Source organism: Microplitis demolitor, chromosome 3, assembly GCF_026212275.2.
Source record: "Microplitis demolitor isolate Queensland-Clemson2020A chromosome 3, iyMicDemo2.1a, whole genome shotgun sequence".
In the NCBI taxonomy this organism is placed as follows: Eukaryota; Metazoa; Arthropoda; class Insecta; order Hymenoptera; family Braconidae; genus Microplitis; species Microplitis demolitor.
Genome location: NC_068547.1, coordinates 23,792,048 through 23,804,174, shown reverse-complemented (window position 1 = coordinate 23,804,174; position 12,127 = coordinate 23,792,048). Strand labels below are relative to the sequence as shown.

The 12,127-nt window shown below is 31.0% G+C and overlaps 3 protein-coding genes across 3 annotated transcripts; 1 reads left to right on the top strand and 2 right to left on the bottom strand.

Moving 5' to 3' along the window:
* Window positions 1-64: 64 nt before the first annotated feature.
* LOC103578909 (venom serine protease) lies at window positions 65-3,345 on the bottom strand. Its single transcript, XM_008560154.3, has 7 exons — window positions 2,714-3,345; window positions 2,434-2,649; window positions 2,113-2,308; window positions 1,830-2,030; window positions 1,605-1,759; window positions 1,359-1,518; window positions 65-1,210 (listed from the first exon to the last, which is right to left on the bottom strand). The coding sequence occupies exons 1-7, from the start codon at window positions 2,966-2,968 to the stop codon at window positions 1,185-1,187; spliced, it is 1,209 nt and encodes a 402-aa protein (XP_008558376.1). The 5' UTR covers window positions 2,969-3,345; the 3' UTR covers window positions 65-1,184.
* An 815-nt stretch (window positions 3,346-4,160) lies between these two features.
* On the bottom strand, window positions 4,161-6,518 carry LOC103578907 (venom serine protease 34). The gene is made up of 7 exons (XM_008560151.2): window positions 6,212-6,518; window positions 5,848-6,068; window positions 5,541-5,762; window positions 5,269-5,467; window positions 5,004-5,204; window positions 4,368-4,679; window positions 4,161-4,302 (listed from the first exon to the last, which is right to left on the bottom strand). Exons 1-7 carry the CDS (start codon window positions 6,219-6,221, stop codon window positions 4,277-4,279), a joined length of 1,191 nt encoding a protein of 396 aa, XP_008558373.1. The 5' UTR covers window positions 6,222-6,518; the 3' UTR covers window positions 4,161-4,276.
* A 1,010-nt stretch (window positions 6,519-7,528) lies between these two features.
* On the top strand, window positions 7,529-11,698 carry LOC103578963 (protein Cep89 homolog). The gene is made up of 6 exons (XM_008560228.3): window positions 7,529-7,603; window positions 7,728-8,004; window positions 8,067-8,665; window positions 8,733-9,220; window positions 9,298-9,550; window positions 11,307-11,698. Exons 1-6 carry the CDS (start codon window positions 7,529-7,531, stop codon window positions 11,571-11,573), a joined length of 1,959 nt encoding a protein of 652 aa, XP_008558450.1. The 3' UTR covers window positions 11,574-11,698.
* Window positions 11,699-12,127: the final 429 nt, after the last annotated feature.

Sequence of the window (12,127 nt, the reverse complement as noted above, 5' to 3'; positions counted from 1 at the left end):
TTTAAAAAATTGAATTATTTATTAATTACTTTATAATTATTCTTAGTCGTAAGATAAAATTGATAATTTTTTCCATTTACTCATATGTATATATTTTAAAATTACATATATTTTACTACTTAAATTTGGAACTCTTGAGATTACGTAAATTGGGATTGAATTCAAAGTTAAAAGACACGGGTCTAATATCTTCAGGACCCATTAATATTTTTTTTATTTTTTGTCTTTATAAGCTTATAAAAAAACAACAATCTTTAGCAATTCAGATAAATAATTGTGATAGTACACAGCTTCTATGAGCTACGTCTGTAAACTGAGATACTCAAGCGAATCCACGAATCCTCCTGATAATTGAGATACGGACATGCGCATATTACCTTGCGAATTAATGAACCTTTGTCTTGTACTTAAAAAACAATTTTTCACAAAACCCATTTTAAAATTACGGTTCATTAAACATTGTTAAGAAAATTAATAATTTGAATTCAAAAATATTCTTTACTAAATCATACGTGAAAAATATTTAGTAGTATAAAAATTAACAGAAGCCTTTTGAAATTTTTGATTATTTTGCTGTAATTTATCTGTGCAAATTAGAAATTCGTTAAAAAAAAAAATCATGTCAGAATTAAAAAAAACTAAATCTAATATGTTAACATAATTGGCTTAAGTTTAAGAAGCTGATGGAATTACCAGCTTATGAAATAAAATTTAATTATTATAACTCATCTGGTTCCGCAGATGCTAAGAATACTCCTAATTAATACATGTGTTTTTTACTTCACAATTCTGAACTGGAGTTCAAGAACAATTAAATGCCATTGAATGATACAGAACTTAAATCCACGTGTAAGAACAATATGCACTGTAATTATAATTTACGCGCAAAGAAAAACAGTAACAAGTGTAAATTCGACACTTTGCTTAAGGTTACTCAAGTAAATCGATACAGTTTCTATTTATTTTTACTATTTTTTTAACCACGGCCACCTATAAACATGTTTTTATTCCATATATATATTTTTTTTCTAATTTTAAATTATTCATATTCTATAAATTACATAAAATGCGAAAAATGAATTTCCTGAGAAAATTATGTAATGACATTTAAAAAACAATGAATTATCACAGTGTTATTTTTCTGAAAATTTTAAAAAAACAGAATTGGATATTTTTCGTTTCATTTATTCAACGTTACAATACTGCCATCCTGTAAAAATAAATAATAATTGTATCAGTAATTAAAAGGCAATGATTTGGAAGTGAGGCTCAACTTTTTTTTGGTCTATGAAAAAATCTGCTCGGCGGAGCCCCATTTCTAGATTTTTATCACTAAGAATATTGTAATAATTGTGTACCTAATGGTTTATTTGATACAATCCAGTCTATGTATGCACCAACTCTAATATTTACAGAAGGTCTTCCGTCTGTACAAATCATACCGTAGCCAATCATTGCAACTAGAATTATTCTTCTTGTTTCAGGATTGCGCCACAAAACTGGACCGCCGCTATCATACTTGACAATTTAAGAAATTCATGTGATTATATAATTGCTGATTAGCGTTGGATATAATGGAGTAATTAAATAATTAATTAATTTACTTGACAGCTGTCTTTTTCATTTTCTAAAGTGCACAGTTGTCTGGATCCAATTCTTCGTGGGTAGTCATTTGCACATCTCTGCTGGGTGATTACTTTTACTTGAGCCTTTTGAAGTACATTCGATTGACTTTGAACAGGACCAAGTGAACCCCAGCCTTTGTTAACAAAAAAAATTGAGTAATAAATGATTATAAAATTTAAAAAAATATGTAAAATTAATAATACCTAAAATTTCAACAGTTTCGTCTTGAAAATGACTTTGAGAATGCTTGAATGGTAAACAAACCGGACCTACTTGTTCAGAAATTTCAATAGTACCATCAATATTTATCAAAGCGATGTCGTAATCCAAAGTATGTTCGTTGTACAATGAATGGATTACAAATGAAACCACTCGGAATAATTTAGTTGCAGTGGTTTCGGTTCCTATATTTTATAATTATCACAATAATTTAACAATAAATACCTTTCAAAATTAATTTATATTTTTTTGTAATGTAAAACTTACTTGTCGACAAATCATGATCACCCACCAAGACACCCACACTATTATAATTTCTTCCGCTAATACAATGAGCCGCAGTTATTACTTGTTTATTATTAACAATTGTTGCACCGCAAATAATTCCACCACTCGCATCAATAACTTCTGCCATCATTGGGTACTCATGTACTCCAGTATCTTCTCCACCGGCAATTCTGGTCTTCAATCATCATCAAACATCAATTATTATTATTAAACGCAAATAATATTTAAATTATCTATTACAGTTACCATAATTTTCTCTTGTTGTATCTAATTATTAAATAACATTAATTAATTACTTACCGGATTTTTCCAGCCGCACCTACAATTAGTGTTTCCATTGCTGACAGTTTTAAGAGTACAATAAAAATATCCACCGGTTGCTGATGAGCTTGATAGTGTTGCAACAATTCTATTATTTTCAGAGATGACACTGAATGGACGATTTCCACAGTATCGTTGAGCAGGTTTCGAAGATGAGCTCTGGATTTTTAGTACGTCAAGACTACACCCATATCTCTACAATGCAAAGTAATAATAGCTATAAATTTGTATAGAAAAGTAATAAATAAAGAAAAATTACCTCAGGTAACGAAATAGTATTGCATGTCATTTTGATCTGCTGATTACTTCTAGCAGTCCATCGGCACTTAGTTCCTGGCCGATAATTCGTATATGGAAAGTTAGGACTAAAAACGGGATAACTCTTGCCGGCTTGAATTTCCTGTTCGTAATCACAATCTCCGAAATCTTCATTGATAATTCCCAATACACTCGAGAAAAGCAGTATCAGTAATAGTGACATTGATATCACTGAGCACACCCGGGTTGTTTTCATCGTTAGTTAGCTGCGACCTGATACCTCCTTTCTTCAATCGTAAACTAAATCATTTGGTTAATTTGACAATGATATATATTATTACATATACGCGTGTCTTGAGGTCGAGTTGCTGATAAAAATGATAACACACTTGTGTACATTTTATGGCCGTATTTTTTAGTATTTATGAAATTCGGTGTCTATTAAACAATTAATAAGCAATGGTAGCGTGTTTCCAGGTGATTGTCATTAATAAATGTCATCGAATAAAATCTATTATTTTGTTTTATTAAGACACGTGTTTTTAAAATTGATCATTTATCATTTTTTCCATTTAAAACATTTAGTATATTTGTTTAAATAAATTAACGATTTGCTTTTTATTTTATCAAGATAACTGTCTTAAATTAATCTATGTACAGAAATAAAGATAAAAAATATCTATCGCTAAATATTTATGTTACTTAAGTTTCTTTTATTAATCAATTATAAACAATATATATGTATAGAAATTTTTTCCGGATTATTCCTTTCTGCGATACGCAAATTCTTTAAAATTTTCAGAGAAATTTTAGAAAATAAGATTTTATTTTTTCAATATTTAATTTTTTTTTCCTTTCCGATGTTTGACATAAAATCCAATCAGTCGAAGAACTATTTCACAGAACAAGTAAAATTAAACTTTATAGGCACAAATGTCTTGATTATTAGAGAATATTTCCGTTAAAATTTGCACATTTTTCGTTTGTTGTAGCGCCAACTTGGGCTTTTCGAAAAACAGTTGACTTAAATTAGTTTCTTCGACTCTAATCATTGCGTCATAATCTCAAGCTTCCGTTAAAAAAGCGGATGTGCGGTGACATTAATCACTTTTAATAATTTTGTTACACTTGTATCAGTTTCTAAAATTTAAATTATTATTAATCAACTACGTGGTGATACTGTTACACTTTAACTTAAAATTACAATTCTGAGGAAAAGTGTAACAGCGATATTCAAACAATTTTAAATAAAAGCTGATAACGGTCATGCATTTTTCTGATGGCATGTGTTGGTCTATTTTTTCATTCAATAATCTTATTTTAATAAAAATGTGTCAAATCTATTGTAAATATTTAAATTATTATTTTAACATTAAAGTAAACACTCAATTATCAAACTATATATTTATTTATTGTTAGTTAATAAACAAGTGTAAAGAAAAAATAAATAATTTTCAAGAAATTTTTATTTTTTATTTTAAATAATTTAATTTAAATAAATTAACAGATTAAACTTTTATAGATTATTTAGTCATCATATTTAACATTTATAACTTTATATTTTTTATTCCTCCTCGCAATATCTGTATCCTGTAAAATTAAAAATATTTTATTATAAATATTAAAATATTTTTTTTTTATTTTTAAAAACAAACCTTGAGGCGTTAGTGTTCTTATCCAGTCTATATGCGCCCCGATTTTAGAATGAACAGTTGGATTTCCATCAGCACACAAACCACCGTAGCCGATCATTCCAATACAAACAATTCTTCTTGTTGAAGGATTTTGCCACAATACTGGACCCCCACTATCAAACTGACAGGCATCTTTGCCTTCTTCAAGTGTACACAGTTGTCTTGATCCAATTTTACCGTAAACTTCCATACACTTTTTATTTGTTATCACACTTACTTTTACTTTTTGCAGTACAGAAGGCTGACGTTCAGCGATACTGAGAGAACCCCAGCCTGTTAAAAAATAGAAGCTAATTTATTATGTATAAGTCATTTTCTCAAGGCAATTCTTAGGTAGTGCTGTCTCCCTTCCTCCTACTTCTTAAAAATATTCAATGGCCTTTTTTTAAATAATTTATAAATTTTTAATACGATTATGACAGTTCAAGGTCATTGAATATTTTAAAAAAGTGGGGGAGGGGGTATAAAAACTTTCTTATTGATATTCATTTAATTTTTTTCTATGTTTCCTGAATACCATTAATCAATTAGAGTATCATAAAAAAGCATATATGCCATGCAGAACTGTGCGTTCAGTAAGTAATTGATCAATCATACCAAGTAAATCTACATAATTTCCTGCGAAGGTATCCGGTGCATGCTGAAAAGGAAGACAAACAGGTCCTACTTGTTGATTGAACATTATCGTCCCGTTAATGGTGACCATCGCTATATCATAATCCAGAGAAATCTTTGAGAACAATGGGTGTATATCAATCCTTGAGACTCTGAACAACTTGGCGGCGTTCGTTTCAGTCGCTATGTGATTTAAATCGTAACTGTTATCAATATCTACTAAAGAAATTTAATTGCAGATGCTTACATTTTGAAATATCATGATCGCCGACCAAGACTCCTACATCTTTGGGATTTCTTCCAATGACACAATGTGCTGCAGTCAATACTTGTTTGTTATTGATAATAGTCGCGCCGCAAAAAACAATTTCATTGATGATGTCAACGAGTCCTGCCATCATTGGATACTCATTGACGCCAGTAGCCGTTCCACCGACAATTCGTGTCTGTAAATAATTTAATGAACAAGTAATTAAATGCTTGTAGTTATAAATAATAAAATTAAAATTTTTAGCTCACCGGGTTTTTGTATCCGCAATTGCATTCTGTATCATTGCTCACTGTTTCAAGAGTGCAATAAAATTTTCCACCCGTCCTTGATAATGGAGAGCTGTACAATGACACGACTATTTTGTTTCCTTCTTCAGACTCAACTTCAAAAGTACCCGTACCACAGTAACGTTGGCCAGGACGTTTCGTTGATGTTTGAATTATAGCGACATCACTAGTACAATTAGGGCTCTGTAAGCATCAATTGATAAACTTTAATTAATACATTTAGTCTTCCGTTGAAAACTGAATGTTAATTAATAAATTTTTTTCATACCGCAGGCAGTGAAAAAGGATTACAAGTCATCTTTATTGGACGGTCACTTGTAGCAATCCATCGACAAGTAGTTCCAGGTAAATAATTTCCATTCAAATAATTTGGAGTGAATATATAGTAAGATTGCTTTGCGGCTATAGTTTGTTCATAATCACAGTCTCCAAACTGTGAGTTACTTATGCCCGCAAGACCCAGCAGAAACACCAGCGAAGGAAACACTCCTAATTGGTACAAAAAAATATTAATGTGTGTTAATAGTAGAAATATAATAAAAATGGTGTGATTACAAAATGATTGAGTTGAATAGCGGGTTCAAATTAGACGCGGGAAAATAATAACTATTGTGAGAAAGTTTTAAACTTACTGGCATGCATTTTATTTGATAAATGTTCTCTGACTGTTTCTTCGATTGCTTACTTAAATCGACAGGTAAATTCAACTGCGATATAAGCTGTTCTGAGCTCAAGACTGATAACGGACATGCATATTCTATTTACGTGTTTTTGTATTTAATTGTTATTTATTAGATTCCACTAAAATTTACAACCGGAGACAAGGTTACAAAATATAATTTTTAATTATTCCCGCAGTGGATTCGATGCTTATTAATTTTCTGGGGTAATTTTGACTGGGGCTCGTGTGAAATCAGACTGACACTTTTTAATCTTTATGCAAAAATTTCAAGTTCACGCTTTGCTTATCATTAAAGACATTTATTTATTTGTTTATTATTTTTTTTCAATACATATTTATCAATAGTTACATATTTATCTACATGTTTGATGGCATTTTTTATTGCCGGTTTATCGGTAAAATTTATAATTTAAAAAAAATTTTAGACATTTTCATAGTAAAAAAAATTCGAATTCTTATCAATTAACTTTTAATAAATTAGAGTATGAATGTTATCTATATAATTATATTCCTTGAAAAAAAAAATTAATAATCTTTAAACAAATATTTTTGTAGGATTTTAGTTATTACAGATAAATAAAATAAAAACGTATAATCGTTTCTTGAGAAGTGTAATAAAAAATCATCATCTTCCTTATAAAACTTTTATCTAAAAGATCTTTCATATCAGATTCAAATTAAACAACTTTACTATTACTATCTAGAAATTTTTAACAAAAAAAATAAACAAATAAGTTACCTTGCATTTAAATGTTTTCACGAACGAAATAAAATTTTTTTGCCAGGAATGTTTAAAATTTACGATACCGGCAGAATAATTATTTGCAATTATCTACTATAATTAAAAAAATAATAAACTATTGCTATTGATATTGCTGTTGTTATAATTATTATCACATTATTACTTCGTAAAAAGTGATAGATGAAAAAGATAATAACTTTGTCGTTTGAAAAACCTTGGTCGAAAAGTTCCCGCGCCGGTCATGCGCAATTATGAAAATGTTGTTTTTATTTAAAAGAGCAGGTGCCCTGTTGTCATGACAACAAAAGTGTTTTCATAACAAATAATAAAGTTTTAAAACTGCGTACTTGTATCATAATGAACAACAACACGAGTAATTTTTTTATCATCTAATTGTTATTATTTATATTAATTTATACAACCGATCTGCGAATAATCTTATGATCAAAAATATATTATTAACTTGTGTAAATTAATTTATTTTGTTATTTTAATAATAATAATAATATTCATTAAATTTATCTAATGTCGTATATTTACGGTAATTCTACTGTTATTGACGATTTAAATGATCGTTATGACGGGAAAAGTGACAAGAAAGTAATAAATATAACTGGTTATTAGTTATAATTTATGATAATTTTTTTAATCGACTGATTGAGTACTGAATAATTGGTAAAGAATTTCGGATAATATATAAATAATTGATATTTTATATTTTTAGTACAATGGACACAAGAATTCGGCAAATGAATCTCAACTGGAGTCAATTCGCCGATCTCATAGACGTAAACATTCATCTAAGAGTCGGTGTAAAGCGAAAACAAAAGTTTTTTCGAATATTAGTAACAGTAATACTAATAATAATAATAATAATGAAGACTGCAATGATAATAGTAATTCTTCGGCGACAAATAAACACAGACGTCATAAAAAAACTAAAGCAAGTGCCAATGAGACTGATAATTTAGTTATTAAATCAGAATTAAATCCGGAAATAGGTAAAGTAATTTTTTTAGTAATTTTTTGTATAATGAAATATTAAATTTGAATTTTATTTTAGGCTTGATGGAGGAGCTGAGTGAAAAAGAAGCTATGATAGCAAAATACAAAACTAAATATAGTAAATTAGAAAAAAATTACCAAGAAATTAGTAAAGAAAATTCAAATCTTAAACTATTGATAGAAAAACGTGATTCTGAATACAAAGAATTGCATGCGCATTACGAAGAATTGATAAAACATGTACAGTCATTGGATCAGGAGAGAATTAATAATCAAGTTGGAATTAAAAAAGTTGTCGCTGAAAATTCCCAACTGCATGAAGATGTGGGTTTGCTGAAAATTTTAATTTACCGGCTCAACGTTGAGCTCCAGAGGTATCAAGATAAATTGCGGCTGCTGAATGTCAGGAGTGATGAACCAAAGTCCGATGCTACTGCGGATCCAGCTACGGAGAATAAGAAAGTGTCTGAGGCGTGGGGTCATGTCAATACTCACGCGCTGGCTCCGCTGTTGGAAGCTTACCAAGAGCATCTTGAAGAGAAAGATGAACTTATCAGGCAATTTAGAAGGGAGATGGACGATTTCGGGGGAAAATGTAAAGAACTTGTCGCAGAAAATGATGAATTGCGCAGGGATTTAGATTTTTATAAATTACAGGTAATATTTGGAGTTTTGTTAATTAAGTGAATTTTTTTTAATTTAGTGAATATGTTGGGTTTTTCAGACGGAAAAATTAACAGAAGAAATGAAAACAGTCACTGAAGATATAGCTCTTGTTAAAGAAGAAAATGATATTTTATCAAAACAAGCATCGTTGCATAAACAGAAACTCCATGAGATTCATTCGATTTATGAAAAAAAAGTTGAGTCAATGTCACGTGATAATAATAAATTGCACAGTGACTATGTCAGTTGCAAGACTGAGCTAAGTAATCTTCAAGGTAAATATGAAATCTTAAGTGATGGGTATGAGAAATTGAAAAAGAATTCAGAAAAAACGATGCCCGTATCTGTTCACTCGGACGCGATTGAAGAGTGCAAAAAGTTGTTTGAGGAATTAAAAACTCAGTATGAGACAGAGAAACGAAAACTGCTTAGTCAATTGAAGAGGTTTGAAGAATCGAATCCAGAAAATGAGAAACTGATTGCCGCGCTGACTGCTGAGCGAGATCATTTGAAATATTTGACCAAAAACCTCGAGAAAAGTCTCAAGTAAGTTGGGAATGATTTTTATATTTTTAGTAATTAGATTGTCTTTTTTGATAATTCAGAATTATTGTTCATTTTAGACGGACACAGAACAAGTTGGAGTCGTTGCAAAATGCTTTGTGCTCTATCCAAGTATCCAGAGATTCTTTTAAGAGACAATTATCAAAGATTACATCTTACTGCGAGGAACTGGTTACTACGCAAGAAAAATTACAAGCAGAAAAAGATGAACTTTTGACTCTTTTATGTACTAAAGAGAAAGAAAGTGAAAATATTCAGTATCTTGGCAATAATATTACGCATCGGATGGGGGTTTTGAAAGATCAATTGAAGGTAATTTTATTAATTAATTTAATTAAATAACACTATCGATGACTTTTCATAAAGAGTAGCCCGTAACTTTGCTTCTGGTGGGAATAACCCATCACAACATAAACGTTTTTTGTTCATTATAATACCCTCGAGTAGGAAAGGCCATAAAAAGTCCTAGGAATAATTTATTTTTTGAGTAATCGACGTCGGGCAGATACAGGCAGATGACACTCTCTATGCAATATTATAAGAAGTGGCCCGTAACTTTGCTCCTGTTGGGAATAACCCATCATACCATAAACGTTTTTCGTTCATTATGATGCACTCGAGTAGGAAAAGCCATAAAAAGTCCTAGGGATAATTTATTTTTTGAGTAATCGACGTTGGGCAGATACAGGCAGATGCAGGCAGATGACACTCTCTATGCAATATTATAAGAAGTGGCCCGTAACTTTGCTCCTGTTGGGAATAACCCATCATACCATAAACGTTTTTTGTTCATTATGATGCTTTCCAGTAGGAAAGGCCATGAAAAGTCCCGGGAATAATTTATTTTTTGAGTTGAGACCCATAGAAGCGTTGGTGAACATGGGTATAGGCTATTCGCTATGAAGAGTAGCCCGTAACTTTACTCCTGTTGGGAATAACCCATCATACCATAAACGTTTTTTGTTCATTATGATACCCTCGAGTAGGAAAGGCCATAAAAAGTCCTAGGGATAATTTATTTTTTGAGTCAAGACCCATATGAGTGTTGGTAGAGATGGGTAGACATGGGTATAGATGATTCTCTGTAAAGAGTAGCCCGTAACTTTGCTCCTGTTGGGAATAACCCATCATACCATAAACGTTTTTTGTTCATTATGATGCCCTCGAGTAGGAAAGGCCATAAAAAGTCCTAAGGATAATTTATTTTTTGAGTCAAGACCCATATGAGTGTTGGTAGAGATGGGTAGACATGGGTATAGATGATTCTCTGTAAAGAGTAGCCCGTAACTTTGCTCCTGTTGGGAATAACCAATCATACCATAAACGTTTTTTGTTCATTATGATGCCCTCGAGTAGGAAAGGCCATAAAAAGTCCTAAGGATAATTTATTTTTTGAGTCAAGACCCATATGAGTGTTGGTAGAGATGGGTAGACATGGGTATAGATGATTCTCTGTAAAGAGTAGCCCGTAACTTTGCTCCTGTTGGGAATAACCCATCATACCATAAACGTTTTTTGTTCATTATGATGCCCTCGAGTAGGAAAGGCCATAAAAAGTCCTAGGGATAATTTATTTTTTGAGTCAAGACCCATATGAGTGTTGGTAGAGATGGGTAGACATGGGTATAGATGATTCTCTGTAAAGAGTAGCCCCTAACTTTGCTCCTGTTGGGAATAACCCATCATACCATAAACGTTTTTTGTTCATTATGATGCTTTCCAGTAGGAAAGGCCATGAAAAGTCCCGGGAATAATTTATTTTTTGAGTTGAGACCCATAGAAGCGTTGGTGGACATGGGTATAGGATATTTTCTATGAAGAGTAGCCCGTAACTTTGCTCCTGTTGAGAGTAACCCATCACAATACTAACGTTTTTTGTTCATTATGATGTCCTTTAGTAGGGGAAACCCATAAAAGTCCCGCAAAAAATTTATTATTTAATCTATGACCCATATTCGGATTAATGAGGATGTATGAAGATGAATGAGGATTATATTGTTTACGTATTATTTATTTAAAATGGCCTTTTTCTCTTATGCAATTATTAATTATATCAATTAAATTTCAGAGTGTTCAAAAAGGAGCTAAAGAGCAACTAGAAACCGTCGAAAAAAATATGAAAATTCAAGAGCAAGGCGTTGGGCAGATGAAATCGGATTATCATAAAGAATTGCAGCGATTGAAACAGCTTATTAAGCAGAAAGAAGATGTGATTGGTAAGCTACAGAGAGAAAAATATGCTGCGCAAGATCACTTAGAACTGGTTTGGAAAGCTGCTACTAATGACGATAAGAAGGTTAAGGATGTGTTAAAAAACACAAAGATTGTTGTTTGAGATAAACCCATGGGTCGTCCCGATCTACCAACTAAAATCAAAGTAATTCCCTTTTTCTCAATCACTCCTGAGAATTTAAAATTTATAAAATATGTAACTGTTATAAAACTGTTTATCTATTCAGTGTTATTGTCTAGTCGCAACTGTTGCTAGTGTTAGAATTAAACAAATAGATTATATATAAATCATGTGGTTTTTCTTGTTGGTATTTTTATTAATTTATTTAAATTGTCTCTCCGACATAATAAGTTGTTTTCATCATCATCATCAGTAATAATTCTTCCTTATCCTGGCCATGACGAGCTATCATCACACGATTATTCATTTTTTTATTTTATTGTTTCTTAACAAGTTTTTTTTTATCGCAAATTTCTACGATGTCACCTGCTTTATTTAGTGGTGATGTCAACCAATACAAGTGGCTGCGAAGGCTGTTACTGTTCGTGCCTCAAATTATGTCTCGAATATTTATTATGCAAGTGATCTCACAATCAGTCAATTAACATATTAAAGAGTTTGACTTTATCAATTGATATTATCTAGCTATTTCAGCC

Bases quoted from the DNA above. Each gene is read 5' to 3' on its own strand.
- LOC103578907 (XM_008560151.2), bottom strand. The intron at 5,763-5,847 runs GTATGAAAAAAA...TGATGCTTACAG, and splicing joins ATCCTTTTTCACTGCCTGCG to AGCCCTAATTGTACTAGTGA. The intron at 5,205-5,268 runs GTAAGCATCTGC...TAAATCACATAG, and splicing joins CGATCATGATATTTCAAAAT to CGACTGAAACGAACGCCGCC.
- LOC103578909 (XM_008560154.3), bottom strand. From the start codon at position 2,968: ATGAAAACAACCCGGGTGTGCTCAGTGATATCAATGTCACTATTACTG. The intron at 2,309-2,433 runs GTAAGTAATTAA...TGATGATTGAAG, and splicing joins GGTGCGGCTGGAAAAATCCG to ACCAGAATTGCCGGTGGAGA. The intron at 1,760-1,829 runs GTATTATTAATT...TTGTTAACAAAG, and splicing joins CGAAACTGTTGAAATTTTAG to GCTGGGGTTCACTTGGTCCT.
- LOC103578963 (XM_008560228.3), top strand. From the start codon at position 7,529: ATGTCGTATATTTACGGTAATTCTACTGTTATTGACGATTTAAATGAT. The intron at 8,666-8,732 runs GTAATATTTGGA...TGGGTTTTTCAG, and splicing joins TAGATTTTTATAAATTACAG to ACGGAAAAATTAACAGAAGA. The intron at 9,221-9,297 runs GTAAGTTGGGAA...TGTTCATTTTAG, and splicing joins AACCTCGAGAAAAGTCTCAA to ACGGACACAGAACAAGTTGG.